The sequence below is a fragment of the Nerophis lumbriciformis genome, linkage group LG09 (assembly GCF_033978685.3).
Source record: "Nerophis lumbriciformis linkage group LG09, RoL_Nlum_v2.1, whole genome shotgun sequence".
Lineage (NCBI taxonomy): Eukaryota > Metazoa > Chordata > Actinopteri > Syngnathiformes > Syngnathidae > Nerophis > Nerophis lumbriciformis.
The window spans coordinates 32124164-32142972 of NC_084556.2; the positions used below are offsets into that span (position 1 = coordinate 32124164).

The window sequence follows — 18809 nt, forward strand, 5'->3', positions numbered from 1 at the left end:
TTCCAGAAGGACAACCATCTCTGTAGCAATCCACCAATCAGGCCTGTATTATAAAGTGGCCAGACAGAAACCGTTCTTAGTAAAACGTTTGCCAAAATGCACCTGAAAGACTCTCAGACAATGAGAAACAAAATTATCTTGTCTGATGAGACAAAGATTGAACTCTTTGGCATGAATGTCAGGCGTCATGTTTGGAAAAAACCAGGCACTGATCATTACCAGGCCAAGACCATCTCTACAGTGAAGCATGGTGTTGGCAGCATCATGCTGTGGGGATGTTTTTCAGTGGCAGGAACTGGGAGACTAGTCAGGATAGAGGAAAAGAAAAATGCAACAATGTACAGAGACATGCTGGATGAAAACCGACACTTCCCATCCAACCTGAAGGAGCTTGAAAGGTGCTGCAAAGAAGAATGGGCGAAACTGTCCAAAGATAGGTGTGCCAAGCTTGAGGCATTATATTCAAAAAGACTTGAGGCTGTAATTGTAGGTGCATCAACAAAGTATTGAGCAAATGGTGTGAATACTTATGTACATATGATTTTTTTTTACTGGTAGTTTTTTCTATTTTTAATAAATTTGCAAAATAAAAATAAAAAAATGTACATTGTCTGTCAAATTTTGAGGACAAAATGAATTTATTCCATTTTAGAATAAGGCTGTAATGTAACAAAATGTGGAAAAAGTGAAGAGCTCTGAATACTTTCCGGATGCACTGTATGAACGTATGTAACATACAGGACGAACCCCCAAAAAACAAAACCCATTAAAATGTTATTAAATCGTACAAAAAAAACTTAAAATTTGTGTGTACCATTATTCCCCAAAGTCTCAGGTATATTGGTCGCTTTGCATAAAAGTAATTTTCTTTCCAAAATACTGGAGGCAAATTTGCATGTGTTGCGCAAAATTGTCAGTTACTCAAACATATTCCTTTTTGGGATTTTAGAAATACGATTTTACACAGTTCGACAGGGGTGCTCAAAAAAATTGATTGGACATACAGATCTTGATTTAAATTTTTTCAGATTCTAAATCGATACATGATTTTCGAGAATGGATTTTGCAATTGTTTTTTTTTTAAGAAAACATTTTTGGATTAAAAACATTAAAACAACTATTATTGATATAACAATTATTATAATTGATAATGGTTTTTTTATTCATTGTTGGATTTCCTTTTTTTAAGTAATGTATTTAAAAGTATTGTATTTGTATGTCTTCTCAATTGCTTTGTAAATTCATATCTTAAGTATTGTAAAACTGGGATTGGGTTGGAGTTGGGGATGCTCTTTTTTTCTTTTATCAGATTAACATTCTGTGTTTTTCGTTAATAAAATGTTAAAAATACAATTTAAAAAAAATATTTTTTTAGGCCAACTTTGCGTGTATAAATCATACGTCAGCAGCCAAGAGGAGCTTTTGTAACCTGCATAGAAAATGGATTTTTATAATCTATATACCAAATAATGTATTATGAGAATTGTGTTGAACTGAGAATCGATTCTGAATCGAATCGTCACCCCAAGAATCGGAATTGAATCGAATCGAAAATACTGACTATGGGCAGAGCCTCCAGGACCAAGGCTGTCTTGGCAGCAGCGCCGTATTGCTGGTAAGCTTCAGCCTTCAGCCTCATTTTCTCAGCCTCAGCCTTGCCCACAGCTTCGATGGAGGCAGCCTCTGCTTCGCCGATGAAGCGGATCTTCTCTGCCTCAGCCTGGGCTGTAAGGACCGTCTTCATCCTGGTGGAGGTTAATAAAATGACATCCATGGCTGTCATTCTAGAACAGGACTATTTAACTGGTGAGTTCAGTTCAAAACATGGGATAAACATTTTTGCAACAAATTCCTAAAAGCACTGGAGTGCTCCTGTTGTATAGAGGAACTTGAACCAGTGTAAACACATTGGCAGACCCTTACATTGACATTTTAACCTTGCTCACAAACATAGAACACTGGGGTCCAAACTTGTGATTTACATAACCGAGATACTCCTCAAGGCACACCTTTTGAGTCCTCTCATTTTTGGCAGTTATTTTTTTCCCCCCCATCCATCCATTTATCCATCCATCCAACAGGCGACATAATACGCAAATATGGTGTTAGCTTTCACTGTTATACTGATGACAGTCAACTTTATATGTCCCTTAAACTGACCAACACGCCAGATTGTAATCATCTGGAGGTGTGTCTTAATGAAATAAATAATGGATGTCCAGCAATGTTTTGCATTTTAACGCAAAGAAAACAGAGATGTTCATTATCGGTCCTGCTAGACACAGGCACTTGTTTAGAGTTACCACATTGAAATTCAACAATAAAACAATTGAAATAAGTGACTCAGTGAAGAATCTCGGCACTATATTCAACCCAATTCTCTCGTTTGAGCTGCACACTAAGAATGTTACTAAAACAGCCTACTCAGTGGCCTAGTGGTTAGAGTGTCCACCCTGATGCCTGAGCCACCTAATCTGGCTCCTCTCAATGTGGAGGAGCGGCGGCTTCACTCTGAGCTCCTCCAACATGATAGAGCTTCTCACCCTATTTCTAAGGGAGAGCCCCGCCACCCGACGGAGGAAACTCATTCTGGCCGCTTGTACCCATGAGCTTGTCCTTTCAGTCATAACCCAAAGTTCATGACCATAGATCAGGATAGGAACGTAGATCGTCCGGTAAATTGAAAGCTTTGCCTTCCGGCTTAGCTCCTTTTTCACCACAACGGATCGATTGAGGGTGCATATCACTGCATACGCCGCACTGATCTGCCTGTTGATCTTAAGATCCACGCTGCCCTCATTCATAAGCAAGACTCCGAGGTACTTGAACTCCTCCACTTTGGGCAAGATCTCCTCCCCAACTCGGAAATGGCACTCCAGCCTTTTACAATTTAACATTATAATAAAAGTGAGCAAATGACCACTCACTTCTGTCCCTCAGCCAGCTGCTGCATCCTGTAGGCTTCTGCCTCAGCAGGCCTTTTCACAGTGGCAATGAGCTCCTTGTCAGTGCGGTCAATCTCCTTCTCCTCAATCTTGATCTGCTTCTTCCTCTGGACCACTTCGATTTCAATTTCTTCCAGACGGATCTTCTGCTGCTCTTTGGCTGCTTGCAGCTCATAAGCAAGCTGAGCTTCTGCTTTCTGTAAAGAGAAAGTGGCTTTTTAGGCTTTGCTCACAGAAATACATTCCGTCTGATCTACTCCTCTAAATACCTTCGTGTTCACTTCCTGATTGAAGGCTGCTCTCTGCATTTCCAGCTCTCGCTTGGAATCAGCCATTTTTGTATCTGCTAAGAACTTAACATCCATCATTTCTTTCTTACACTCGGCTTCCTGTAGAAAAAAAGTGAAATGACCTTGCCATTTGTCCTGTAATCAGCTCTTGCAAATGTAATTGTGTTTACCCTGATTCCAGCATCTCTCTCTGCCTCTGCCACGCCGATGTCTGCATCCCTTTGCACTGCAGCTGTCTGCGTTTTGCCAAGTGAGCTCAGATACTCCACTTTGTCATACACATCCTGTCAAAAAGAATCAAGATCATCAGTTTGGTCATCACATATGTATGGCAGGGCTGTCTGAAAAACGACCCCGAGGTCATTTGCCACTCACATCTTATCACATCACATTTTATTGAGCCAAGGCTTATTCTAAAAATACAATTAAAGATGACATTCTTTTTTCAAAAACAGAAAAGCATATTAGCATTTAGAGTTAACTTAAGAGCGCTTTGACATAAGAGCTAATTGTTAATGCTTTAAGTTGCAAGCAAAAATTTGAGTTACAAGCTTCCCCACCATTAGTTGGTTTTACTCGCAAGCATTAGCTTATAGCTAGAGATCGACATAACTTTGTCTTTCCAAACATTGTAAGGGAAAAAAAGTGAGTGAAGGACAGCGTTGAGAAGACATGGATGATATATATTGAATTAAAAAAATAAACCATAAGAAAAAGGGCCGAGCATGTGGCTAACTTGGGGAAGCAATTTGAGCATATAGTTGCTAGTCCGCACCATACTACAGCAGAAACAGTCTAAATCTAAACATTTATTTATCCATGAAAATATGGAGAAGCTGCTGTTGATGGTGTGTTTGACAAAGGAGCACTCGAAGGAATGGTAAATGGGTTAAACTTGTATACGCTTTTCTACCTTCAAGGTACCGTACTCAAAGCGCTTTGACACTATTTCCACATACACCCATTCACACACTGATGGCGGGAGCTGCCATACAACCCTTCAGGAGCAAGGGTGTAGTGTCTTGCCCAAGGATACAACAGACGTGACAAGGATGGTGGAAGCCAGGGATCGAACCAGGAACCCTCAGGTTGCTGGCTTGGCCAGCAACCATGCCACGCAGGACATGCTGTAGAAGTCCACTCTCTAAAGTAAATGCTATAAATTGTTATTACATTACTTCAAGTAAATACTGTAGTTGTTAGTAGTGCATTCTATTGTATTATTTTTGATACAATATTTCTCATCTAAAAGTTTATTATTATTTTTAAAAGGCATGTTACATTTTAAAATTGTGCTGTTTTCGGGGAAAGCAACAATTAAATTGATCTCAATTAATTTCAATGGGAAACGTTGAGTGCTTCATCACAGAACCAATTACCACTTTAATGGTAAAAATGGTTTTCAATCTTTCAGTATGTGGCATACCATGGAAAACGTTGTCATCCATTTCCTCAAAATGGGTCTGTTCCGCTAATAGACATCTTGCCCAATTAGTCGTATCAACTAAAGACATCCTCGTTTATACACTGACATTAAAGGACATTTTCTAATTCCAGCAGCAGTATTTACTAAGGTTAAAGAGGAACTGCATTTTTTTTGGAATTTTGCATATCAATCACAATTCTTATGAGAGACAAAAAGACAAAATGTTTTGGGTTTTCTTTGTGTTCTAACATGTAAAAATCGTCTCGTTCTCGGTGGCTAGAAAATGCAGCTAATGGGAGCAATCCATTCTGGCTCTAAATCACTTTAAAAATGCAATCAAATACTGCCAACAATACTTCATTTACGTTTCGTAACCTGTATAATAACCAGGCTGTAGCGTTTTTTGTAAGAGCAAAAGCTGAGGAACTGTTTTTCTAGCGTACTAACATATCGGTGTGCTACAGTATTAGCCATGAGCTAGCTACGGCAAGAGGTGAGCTAACTACAGCGTCATCATCCAAATCGCGTTTTAGTTTGCAATGCACAACACATTGCGATAGAACACCAAGCTGTACTGAATGAAAAACTATATTACAGTATCTGATAAGTATTAGCCTACATTTCATGTTTTGTTTGTACACAGCTAGCTCGACAGCGTATGTAGTGGTAATAACACGCATGATGTGCTGCATATATCACGATCAATAATAAAGGTACTCACTCGATGGACAATCCATTTATGTCGTCATAGCTTGGCTTCAAGCCACACATTTATAGCGTCAGAGTCACGCTGACCTCACTCTCTCGGCTTCCGTCTGCTTCAAAGTTTCATTCTCTGTTTGTGCTGGCTTCTATAAGCAACAGTTCATCCTCTGTATATTCAGGTTCAAAATGATAAGGTTGTAAATCTTAATTTGTCCAAAAATAGTCGTCTTCGTTGTCTGTTACCAAGTCTGCCATGATTAGAAAACACTTGCGTTTGTTGCCAGAAGTAGGAAGTGCGCTGCTTTGGAAACAGAAATAAATGTGCAGAGGAAATTAGTTCCGGCAATGCTTAAAATGACTCAAATACGGTAAATAATGAACATATTACATATTGTTATGAACGTGTCTGTTACTACACTATATATATACTTGCAGTGTGTATATAAAACGTTGATGGAGGGTTTTAAAGTTGTTTTAGAGGGCCTTAAAGGCTGCGGCAGTGACTCCCGCATCTTCCAAGCGTTTTATCATCTTTAAAATCTTAAAAAATGGTAAATGCTAAAAGCGCTTTGACACTATTTCCACATTCATCCATTCACACACATGCACGCACACACACACACTCTGATGCCGGAAGCTGCCATACAAGGCCCTAACTAGAACTCATGAGGAGCAAGGGTGAAGTGTCTTGCTCAAGGACACAACAAACTTGACTAGAATGACGGAAGCGGGGGATCAAACCAGGAACCCTCAGGTTGCTGGCACGGAAGCTCTACCAACCGAGCCAAGACGTGTGTTGTTGTCTCTCATAATAATTGTGAACGACAGGCAAAACATTTAAAGAAGTGCAGTTTCTCTTTAAGTATGGAGTCTCGCCACAGGTTGTAAATCAGATCCCTGTGTAGCGGTAAAGATGATTTGACATTCCTGTGAGGTATGCAACTTGCCTTGGCAGACGTTTGTTTCGTTAAATGACGAAGTAAATGCAAAAGCAAGTATAGTAACGTTGACTCAAGAAGAGGTGTTCCACGTCTCCCACCTTGATGGTAAAGCTGAGGATCTCAATGCCCATGCGGCCGACATCAGGTGCTGCCACCTCTCGGACCAGAGTGGCAAACTTGTCCCTGTCTTGGTAAATCTGCTCCACAGTCAAGGTGCCTGTAATAGAAAAAAAAGGTATATGATTTTGTCCCTCACATAATAGTTGATTGATATCATGTACAATCTTCACTTTTTAACCATAATACCTTTCTCATGTCGCACAAAATGCTACATATTATGCAGTTAAACAGGCTTTAGCCAGATTAATAGCAGTTACACACACTTCCCAGTGATCAAAAGCGGTGCCACAAAACCTGTTTTGTGCAATGTGATACCTTCACTTATACTACACTGTGCTGTTGAGCACAATTCATTCTGGTACAACTGCTAACAATGATTGTTAGCTCATAATAAGCCAGCAACATTAATTTTGATGATGTAAGCACAATAGGGATAATCCAATCAGGGTTTTATGCTGACGATTCTGATCATCCATCAGTGAGATCGGCCGATACCAAAACCGATTTTTAAATTTTTTATTTATGGTGAGTACTAATGACAGTTTAACAACATCAACACAAAATTTAAACTACATACTGATTTGATTTAATAACATACAATTGTTGAGCAAAACAAATTCAATAGTACACAATAACAAAACAAAAGCAAAAAGTACTATCAACGACTCATTTAAATCATTAAAGTCCTTCTGCGTCCAGAAGAACAAATGAAAATATATATATATATATATTGATCTCGATCTAATCACTCTAGTATTGATCATATACTGATAATTCCATTGGTATCTACACCACTAATTTATGGATCAATACGCCCTCCTCTTACATGGTGAGTACTGACTGTGACAATGCTGACACACCAACAGTTGTTGTTATATTATCCTCTCTCTAGACTCTTTATCAATTTCATGTTAATATCTGCTTACTTTCTTCGAGGCCTGGGCAATATATCATACATTCAAGTTTTTTGTTGCAGACAATTTAAAAATCCCTTTTTTTTTCTTCTCTTGTTCCGGCACACTTTTTGCCCCGCAGGAGCTTCCGTAGCTTGCGCCGTCTCTTTACTTCCTTAGCGGCACACATAGCTAAGCATGGCTAATGCTAACGCTAATGAGAGCGAGACGTTGGTTCCAAAAAAAAAGAAAAGTGTTGTCAGTACTTTGGTTTTGCGGGCAACGGGCATGGAACAAGTGACTGCATGGTGCAAAGTTTGTTTCAAAAAGGCATCACACTTATTCCAGCATCTGAAACCGAAGCCTTCAGTCGAGTGCAAGAAATATAACTCCTTACAAGGCGAACAAAACACAACAACAAACAAACTACGGGCTACAAATTCAATCAATCAATCAATCAATCAATGTTTATTTATATAGCCCTAAATCACAAGTGTCTCAAAGGGCTGCACAAGCCACAACGACATCCTCGGTACAGAGCCCACATAAGGGCAAGGAAAAACTCACCCCAGTGGGACGTCGATGTGAATGACTATGAGAAACCTTGGAGAGGACCGCATATGTGGGTAACCCCCCCCAGGGGAGACCGAATGCAATGGATGTCGAGTGGGTCTGACATATTATTGTGAGAGTTCAGTCCATTTTACGCTTAGTCCAAATTAACTTACTATTGTGGAATTATTTACACCATGTATGTGTGATTATGCCATGTATGATGAGAAAGTATCACAATATGTAGAGCGATCACTAAAGCAGATGCTCTGCACACCGCCAAGATGTGTGAATGAAAAAGGCTGTGTTTACTTTAGCCACTTACTGAAACAAACGGTAGTCCTCTCAATGTTTTACTTCATTATCTATTTGGATATAATATAAAATACTAAATTTTTATTTGTAGAAGTCTGTTATTTAAGACAGAAGTTTGAACTTTATTGATCTCAATGTTGGAGATTGTTTATTTGCATGCAAGGTGCTATGCTACATTTTATTAAACAAACATTCTATTCAAGCAGAAGTATTGCCTCTCAAGGGAAGCTCTTAATTTAGTTGCATAAAAGTACAATTTATATCTGGTTTAAAAAGAACAACATTATACAATTTAGAATTTTGCTAAATCAAACTACTATTTTTTGATTAAATAAAAGAAAAACGTTTTTGGAATTTTCTGTCATTTGTATTCAATGGTTTCTTTAAAAATGAGGGGGGGAAAATCTGAAATAATCATAAATCACATTTTTACGCCATATCGCCCAGGCCTACTTTGATTGATTGATTGAAACTTTTAATAGTAGATTGCACAGTTCAGTACATATTCCGTACAATTGACCACTAAATGGTAACACCCGAAAAAGTTTTTCTACTTGTTTAAGTCGGGCTCCACGTAAATCAATTCAAGGTACAAATATACACTATCATCATAATACAGTCATCACATAAGTTAATCATCAGAGTATATACATTGAATTATTTACAATCCGGGGGGTGGGATGAGGAGGGTTTGGTTGATAAAAGCACTTCAGTCATCAACAATTGCATTATCAGAGAACTGGGCATCGAAACAGTGTAGGTCTGACTTGGTAGGATATGTACAGCGAGCAGAGAACAGTGAGTTCAGATAGCATAAGAACAAGTATATACATTAGAAATACATTTGATTATTTACATTTGGCTATTTACAATCCGGGGAGGTGGGATGTGGAAGGGGGAGGGTGTTAGTCAAGGATTGAAGTTGCCTGGAGGTGTTCTTTTAGTGCGGTTTTGAAGGAGGATAAAGATGCACTTTCTTTTACACCTGTTGGGTATGCATTCCATATTGATGTGGCATAGAAGGAGAATGAGTTTAGACCTTTGTTAGATCGGAATCTGGGTTCAACGTGGTTTGTGGAGCTCCCCCTGGTGTTGTGGTTATGGTGGTCATTTACGTTAAGGAAGTAGTTTGACATGTACTTCGGTATCAGGGAGGTGTAGCGGATTTTATAGACTAGGCTCAGTGAAAGTTGTTTTACTCTGTCCTCCACCCTGAGCCAGCCCACTTTGGAGAAGTGGGTTGTAGTGAGGTGTGATCTGGGGTGGAGGTCTAGAAGTAACCTGACTAGCTTGTTCTGGGATGTTTGGAGTCTAGATTTGAGGGTTTTGGAGGTGCTGGGGTACCAGGAGGTGCAAGCGTAATCGAAAAAGAGTTGAATGAGAGTTCCCGCTAGAATCTTCAAGGTGCTTTTGTTGACCAGAGAGGAGATTCTGTAGAGAAATCTTGTTCGTTGGTTACCATACTTTCTTCTGTAACGACACCTCTTAAATTCAACACTTATTTTTTGGTGTTGTGTAAATCTAGCTTAGTGGTTAGCTTAGCTATTAGCATGCCTGCTCTTGGCTTGCACTCATACAAGGATAGAAGGTCAAACAATGTTTAGCCTTGTCCTCCGGTGATAATGTTACTTAAGATAGTAAGAAATGCAGTTTATTTGCCGTAATGGAGATCATTATTATTAGCATAGGAGAACAGCCCCACACTTAACATAATTAGCTGCTAGCCGCTTGTCAGCCAGAGGGGATCGGCATTAAAAGGAATTGATAGAAAAAGGCGACCAAGTCCTTTTTCATGAAAATTAACAGATACGGATCTTTGGCTGATCAATCGGCACATCCCTAATTATGATGTATAAAAACCAAGCAACTACCTACCAAGGATGGCACGCAGGTGACCTTCAAGAGTTTGCAGGATGACGCTCTTGATCTCTACGACTGACTTCCCTAGAAACTGCTCGCAGGCGTAACCCAGCAGTTCATTCTCGGTCATCACCTTTACCTGGTGTCAGTGTGGACAAACATTGTCAGCTGAGCAGGAGCAACACATCATGTGCTATACAACCACTAACAATGTTCCAAGGTTCTTATCATTATACATGGATTAACACAATAGTAGTATAGAAAGTGTTGCTTTTTTTTTTTTATAAAATAAATAATACAGCAACATCCTGGTGGGAGCAGCTGCTGTTTTAGTTTAATTTAGTCCCCTTGGCTCAATAGAGGGATTAAAAAAATTGCACATGCTTAATAATATACATGTAATAATATTTATAAAATAGCGGTATGCATGATCATTTTGCAACTTTTTAGTAATTGTATTTAACATACCATGCTAGTTGTCCATGCATACAAAAAGAAAATAAGGGAGATATCATTGAGGGTAAATGCTCACTTATATGGTAAAGAAATGAAAAAAGGATGGGGTGATGCTGTACTCCACTAGGGCTGTAAGAAGAGAGAAGTGCGCTGGGTCCTTAGGCGAGCGGTCACACCGTTTTGTTGGGTAACATGCACTCATACAAGGATAGAAGGACACACAATGTAAAGAGGGCGGGGGTGTAATTCCACGTTGCAAGCTGGACGAGCACACAGCAAGCTGGCTCAGACAGAATGCAGAGGAGCTCTCCTGTGACTAAATAAACTCTTAGAGTATGTGGAAAAGTGAGCCTCGACCTTTGACCCCTGCCCATTTAACATCACCCTTTCCTCCTTCACATTACAAAACGGGAAAGCACACAAAAAGAAAATGTCATACACAAAGTGCAACACTTTTCATTTTTAATAACTAATTTGTCAAGCCACTCTAGATTACAAACATGTAATTTTACTTCCAGCCAGAAGCAATATCCTGCATTAACTTAATGTAGCATTCTTTAAACTGACCGGGCGGCCACTTCCCTTTTAAGTCTAAAGGCGTCCATAATTCAAGGTCACCCCTGTTGCCATGAGAGATTTGGACCAATAATACGGTGGCATTGTGAAAATGTGTGTTAAGAAGTGTGAGAGAGTGAGGGCCTCATCCAAACAGTGGGCTCATTGTCAGCATGCATGGAGGAAGTACACACAGAGCAGAATGTTTGCTAAAACACAGTAACAGGAGTCAGGCCTGATAATGAGGCAACTCTTGTCATTCTTTCCTTCTCTTGATCAAGGCATGCAAATAAAAAAGTGGAGTGATTAACAGCAATAACAACAACTGAAAAACTGTGTGTAAAGTGAAAAGCCACAATAAACCATTTTACTTGTTTGGATTTTAATTAATAACACAGTTCAATTGGAGCAGCATAAGGAACATTTCAAGAATGTTGGCCAGATTCAAGTCTGGTTGAAATTACTCATGGCGGCCACACTGCTTTTGAATAGGAAGACTTATCTTTTACTCTACGATTGTTTTAGGGCCAATTATTTTATAGAATCTCTTTTTACAACTAATATGTACATCAGGGCATAAACACTCCATGCGATTGTTTAGTGCCACAACCACCACGATTATGACCATCGCTCGCTTTATTTGTTGATCATCAACATGGTCGCTATGCTCTGCAGGTGTTTGCTTGCTCTATTTTGATGGACAGAATTGTCTCATTGATAAAATTATACTTTGTTTCTGATAAAGTTCAGTTCAGTTTAGCAACACTGCGGCATCGTCTATTCAAAAGCCCACAAAGATAATTGTTCATTTAGGATTTATTTGAATGCCTCATTGTGACAGATTTACCACTGTATTTCTAAAACGACCATACTATTTAATTTTATATTGTAGCTGAATCTTTTCCCCAAAGATATATTGTCTAAAGAACATTTGTTTTCTTGTAGTTTCTGCCCATTTATTGTGTTTTGTTTACTTTTGAAATTAATGCCAAAGTGGCAAAGTAATTTGGAATTAGCTTCAATGCAGTAAAAGACAACAAACACTTATTTTCCCCTTAGATCTATCAACCTATTTTTTAACATTTTGTTATAAACTACTAAAATATTTCAGGTTGCCAAGAGTAACGGAGTAAACCCTCATATTTTGCTGTTAATTGGATTTGGGTTTGACCGTGGTAAATTAATTTCTGCAAAGTATATTATAAATGTACTGGTAATATTTTCATAGGTAAAGCATAAAAACCTGTTTACAGTTTATAACATTAATAAAGCCCTCTAGACATGAAAGAACACCCCCAGTCACCTTTACAAGCCACAAACTTCGAAGTGCGCTGTGTATTGGGACGACTACATTACAACAGGCACTCGGCTGCAGTCAGCCCTATAGCCCCTAGCGTTTTATACAAGTAATAATTGATAACTAATACTAATAGGATCCAGATGAGACCACAAACAAAATCGAGTTTAAGGTCACAAAAAGCCTTATGTAAAAGAAGATCAAACAAGAAAAATAACAACAACATGGAAGGAGACATGCAGCATGCTACATGGGCCTTTTTTGCTGTCCCATTGGAACACATTTCAGACAAAAAATAGGTCTGATTAGTAGTAAGCAAAGAAAATCCAAATGATCAAAAAAAACTGTTATGGGTTGTAATGCCACGCAATACAATATTTAAAGCTGAAAAAAATCCCTTATCTGAAGAACCGGCACCATTGTAAAACCTTGTTCTGCTTGTGTCTTATTAACAACACATTGTCACTGTCAGGATAGGTTGATACCTATCCATAATATCCTCAGTACAGGGCAAAAAAATGCAGACCCAAAACCCGGGAAGCTAACTAAACAAATGCAGATATGTCATGAAACCTGGGCCCTCTGTAAGAAAACTTCTTGCGACGTGATTATGGGGTTATGCCAGAAGAAAGGAAAGTTACAGGGATGCGTGGGAATAGGGGAGGAGTCTGAACTGGCATTCCCAACAACAACATGTGTGGTGATTTACCTGAGCCACCCCTGTGACCGTAATAGCTACACCCTCCGCTGTCTCTACATCCTCACACTTGGGCTGCAGGGTCATAATCTCAAGCGTTATCCTGTGAAGAATGTGGAAAAATATAAAATAAAAATAGGCATGTACGGAGGGGAAGCAAATGGGAGGGGCCAGAACACAAGGAAATAAACAAGACAAAGTGAAACCATTCACCCAAGGATTCCAGAGCACTAACAATGGAGTGTAAAGAAATGCTCCCTAAAGCAGACCTTTACATTTGGTTGGTTGTTGCAATGTTAATCAACTTTATTAGGACAACTGAATTTGGATTCTGTTTTTGGTTGAAACTATTCTTATCATTTACTCTGTTGCCATGATTTCTCAGAGTGAAGCGTCGCAGCAAGTTAGTGACAGTTGATTGCACCCATTTGACGGCAGAAGAGGGAAGCCACGAGGAACACACACAAAAACAAACATATAATATGTTTTAGCTTATTAGTTATGAGCCACTTCTCCTGTGTCTTCTTTTGGTCTTGATAGCCAGCCTCTGCTGTTTTTTGTTGTTGTTGGGAGGGGGGTCTCTCGAAAATACATTACCTGGGCCACCCCAGTCACATCCAAGGGAACACCCTCCGAGGTTTCGATATTCTCACAGCGACACAGGATGGTCATAACCTCCAGAGACATTCTATGCAGACAGGAAGGAAGGCCGGAATAGCAAAGGCAAAAAAGTAAGTTGGACAACAGCGGTTAGGAATGTCAGTAACCAAGGTTAAGAGAAAGAAGTGAGAGTGGGGAGGTGTTAGTCAGAACCTGAACCCCTGCAACAAAGACTAAAGCATTTTTAAGAACGGCTTTGCATGTGATCGTTGCTAAAATACACACTCTCTTGTGTCAATTACCAGTTGGTCCTCGTGTTATGATGGGTTGTGGCTACGTGCAGAAGAATGTATTACGACACTGAGGGAAAGATGACACTATTGTTCTTTTTAGTTCACCTTTTTCCCATTTCATTAAGTTTTCCAAGTGTGAGACAGACTCTTCTGATGGTAGTGCATCAAAAAGAAAAGTGAAAAGTAAAGTGACATTGTAAATGCTTTAATAGCGGAGATATTGGCCATAACCATCCTGAACGGACTGCCCCATTGTCCCTCATAACTGCCTTCTCTTCGGTGCAATAACCCATTCCACCAACCACCCTGTTTTTTTTTTTTTGTTTTTTTTTCATGTACCGGTATATATTCATTTCACACCATATTCATTGCACTTCTACATTTTTTATATTTTTATATATTTGCACATTGTTTTTCTAGCATGCACACATCGCACTGTATGGAATTGCCTCAATCTCGTTACCTTGCGTAATGAAAATAAAGCTGATTCTGATTCTGATATCAACAGTGGCCACAAACATTATCAAGGATAAAGACAGTACCTTTGAATAAGTGAAAGTAGCCCTGCACGATTTCCAGAAAAACCTAATTGCGATTTTTTTTTTTTACAAAAAATTGCGATAGCAATTTAATTAGCAATTTTTACATTTTAGCACACTGACTGCATCGCCAGCAGCGCACACAAACTTGCTGTTTCCTGTAACCACTTTTGATCGGCCAGCAGACCAAGGACACAAGGCTCGACAATTCTGAATCAAAGACGGAGGAGAGAGAAAAAAAAACCCTCTTGCGGTTAGGTTATTGCAGTAATGGAAACCTCAATGTTGATTTGATGTCCATCGTGCAGCTGTTTGTGAAAGCATCTGCTCCTATGATAAGGGCAGTTGGGATGGGCGATATGGCCTAAATCTATATCACGATATACTGTATATTGCAGACCCCCTGCGATAACAATATACACATACAGTATATCCCAATATGTGATTGTGAATGGTTGTTTGTCTACTTGTGTTGGCCCTGTTATGAGGTGGCGACTTGAACAGGGGGTAGGCCACCTTCCCCTGAGTGCAACCTCAAGAGGGACAAGTGGTGGAAAATGGATGGATTTATATATTTACCTATGTAAAGATGTTAATAATATTACAACCATATCAAAAATAGCTAACAGGCTCCTAATTTAGCTGCTGACGTATGCTATAACATATTGTGTCATTTCTCGTTGTGTTATTTTCTCAAAACTATTATTAATCTACTTGCTAATTTACTGTCATAAGTGGTTACATTCTACAATTTGGTAAAAATGTAATTAAAAACCTTTTCTTCTGTTGTTTGGATAATTAACATTAGTTTTGACCAATACTACAAATTTGGGTATCAATCTAATGCCACGTCAGGGTTTCCCCTAATGCAATTTAATGTTGCGTGCCGCCACGGCATTTTGATTAATGCCACACCTTGAAAATAATTTAGGTTTTTTTTTGCTTTAAAACAACCATAAAGTAATATAATACATTGTAGCTTCCAGAAGAAATCACAATTTCTAATGCTATTTAGAATTTTTATTACCAATCTTACAATAACAAACGGCACAATTCATAAGGTTTTACCTCCCGTGCAAATACTTTCGTCTCGTGAGTCCGCGCTTCCCCGGAGACAAAACAACACTTCCTCATTCTCCGCTAATCACCATTCAGGGACAGACGGTGTGTTTGCGACATTGGGAAAAACTAACATCACATTAGCTGGTCATTACAGTATGAATTATCTATGGCCCCCGGGATGATATTTGATAAGTATTAGAACCGGCCCGTAGGCCACAGCCGCCTGCTGCTGTTTTTCACGCACCAATACTCCATCAGTGTTGGCGCTAGGAATTTTCAAAATGGGGACCCCATCAAGTCATAAAAATGGGGTCCCACAGTAAATTTTTGGGGTCCCACTTTTTTGTAACCGTTTTGAAAACAAATGATAAATGTATGCATTATCCTGTTGTATCTCACATTTTATATTGTGTTTTGGAAAAAGGTTGTCATAAACGTTACTTACCGTATTTTCCGCACTATAAGGCGCACCTAAAAACCACACATTTTCTCAAAAGCTGACAGTGCGCCTTATAACCCGGTGCGCTTTATTACGATTCATTTTCATAAAGTTTCGATCTCGCAACTTCGGTAAACAGCCGCCATCTTTTTTCCCGGTAGAACAGGAAGCGCTTCTTCTTCTACGCAAGCAACCGCCAAGGAAAGCACCCGCCCCCATAGAACAGGAAGCACTTCTTCTTCTACTGTAAGCAACCACCCGCCCCCGGAAGAAGAAGAAAAAACGCGCGGATATCACCGTACGTTTCATTTCCTGTTTACATCTGTAAAGACCACAAAATGGCTCCTACTAAGCGACAAGGATCCGGTTCATAAAAAGACGCAATCTCTCCATCCGCACACGGATTACTACCGTATTTCACAGCAACTGATATTCCTGTGAACCGCACTGTGGAACGGGAGCACGTACGGTGAATATTCGCACCACAGGGAATGAGAAGTCATCCTTCACTGTGGTTCTAGCTTGCCATGCTAACTTCCACCCATGGTGATATTCAAAAGGAAGACCTTGCCAAAAGAGACCTTTCCAGCCGGCGTCATCATAAAAGCTAACTCGAAGGGATGGATGGATGAAGAAAAGATGAGCGAGTGGTTAAGGGAAGTTTACGCGAAGAGGCCGGGTGGCTTTTTTCACACAGCTCCGAAGGCGAACACACCTTCACTAAGACGGGCAAACAGCGCCGGACGACATACGCCAACATTTGCCAGTGGATCGTAAATGCCTGGGCAGATATTTCGGTCACAACTGTGGTCCGAGCTTTCCGGAAGGCAGGATTCACAGAACAACAGCGACACTGACTCCGATGACTTCGACGAGACGGAACCGGCCATTTTGGATACCACGCTTGCGCAACTTTTCAATTCGGACACCGAAGACGAAGAATTCGAAGGATTTACGAATGAAGAATAACTTCAGAAGGTGAGCGCTATGTTTATTTTGTGTGTTGTGACATTAACGTTCGAGCAACATTATGTTGCTATTGCTCTACACCATTTTGAATTTTACTATGTTTGTGATTGCACATTTGCGTACATTTTGGGACAGAGTTGTTAGAACGCTGGTTTTCAATATATTATTAAAGTTTGACTGAACTATCTGACTGTTTTTTTGACATTCCCTTTAGCGCAGCGTAGGCGCGGCTTATAATCCGGGGCGGCTTATTGGTGGACAAAGTTATGAAATATGTAATTCATTGAAGGTGCGGCTAATAATCCGGTGCGCCTTATAGTGCGGAAAATACGGTAATTAATAAAAAATAATAATACAAAAGAAAACACATTTTTATCAATATGTAAATGTATTCAGTTATAAAGATTCATTCACTTTCTTCTTTCCTTCATGGATCTAAACTTAACCGCTGCCGGTATTTTTTTCTATATATTTATTGTAATATTTTCAGAATGTGTTTGCTCTATTTTTGGCCAAAGTACGACAAAGAAAACAATCTGAAGTTGTCTTTATTTTTTAGTTTTAATGCCACGATTTTAATAGTCCAGCCCGCGTGTGCACAGATTGTCCTCCATGCGGCCCCTGGGCTAAAATGAGTTTGACACCCCTGGTTTAGGGGGAACCCTGGAAGTAGTTATAGGGGCAGTATTGATCATATCAATGTTGATACTGACACTTTACATTTTAAAATTCTTTGGATAATTCCATTTTTGATTGCAATTCTAATCAGACAAAAACACAGGATGGCAATGTAACAATGTCAATTGAAAATGTAAAACAAATTTTGCCGTTAAAATCCTCATGTACAGGGACTTATTTCCTGAGTTTATAAACAAAAACAAAAAAATATATTTTGATAATAAAAGTATTGATCAAATAATGATATAATACTTTTACAGTTTCGTAACTGTTGATATTTGTATCGATTCGCCCACCTTTCTTCAAGAGCTCTAGATTAGCAGTTACTATATCTTCCTATGGTGTGTAATGTAGCATGTTTAGCTATTTTTCATTCTCCAGAGATGATACTTGTAAGAAATATAAGCTGCGTTTTAATTGCAGTTTTTCGCAAAAAAACCAAAAAAAAACCAGCAACATTTCTAAAACTCCACATTGAAGAAGATGTATGCTTTGCAATTCCATGGTTTTGGAGCTGTGATTACAATTGCAGCCACTGCTGTTGCCGTGATTGTCAATAGAAGATGAAGGCAGCAGGTGATCGCTCAAAGGCAACGTCCTTACATATGGCAACGGCCACGAATAAGAGATTTTTGGGAGAGACTTGTGAACAAGGAATTCACAGACACGTCATGTACGGTGTTCAGGTGCCCTGTAAATGCAAAAAAATTTTTCCATCATGCTTTTTTTGCGACACACTTCAATATCGGAATGAAAAACCACCTCATGAGAGCGTAAAAATATTTTTGCAATATTTGAGAGGTTTTTTGAAATATGGATGCTTCCATAACAAGTTTCTAAATGCGATATTTCGGTTTTTCACATTTCTCGGGGTAATGGAAACGCAGCTCTAGTTTATTTGCTGCTATGGAAGCGAGGATTGCTGACTCAGAAGTGGCTTTGCACTGTGGAGGGACATTAGCTTCTCGCTAGGACGCTACATTGCATTGAAGATGGTTTGTTTGCTTGTCGCTGTCAAATTTGCAGACACAGCTAGAATGTGTCAACATGCATTATCACGATATGACGATAGTAATAACAGCTCTATCGTCTGCCCAATATATATCAGTTACATCTTGTATCGCCTCTATCGCACAACCCTAATGGACTGTTATAATTAAGCAGCATAGTGTTCTCA

At 39.3% G+C, this 18809-nt stretch overlaps 1 protein-coding gene across 3 annotated transcripts in view; it reads right to left on the reverse strand.

The window, feature by feature from the left end:
* The window catches only part of LOC133608103 (flotillin-2a), a 49000-nt gene that overhangs the window by 5538 nt on the left and 24653 nt on the right, over nt 1-18809 (reverse strand). The window contains exons 3-9 of one of the 3 annotated variants that reach the window (XM_061963304.2): nt 13650-13740; nt 10063-10186; nt 6406-6524; nt 3406-3519; nt 3215-3334; nt 2928-3142; nt 1562-1745 (exon numbers count right to left, since the gene is read on the reverse strand). In XM_061963304.2, the coding sequence (XP_061819288.1) occupies nt 1562-1745; nt 2928-3142; nt 3215-3334; nt 3406-3519; nt 6406-6524; nt 10063-10186; nt 13650-13740 (967 nt within the window). Of the gene's footprint in view, nt 1-1561; nt 1746-2927; nt 3143-3214; nt 3335-3405; nt 3520-6405; nt 6525-10062; nt 10187-13064; nt 13156-13649; nt 13741-18809 lie in introns of all 3 variants that reach the window. The other 2 variants (XM_061963303.2, XM_061961939.2) reach the window with 2 other exon arrangements.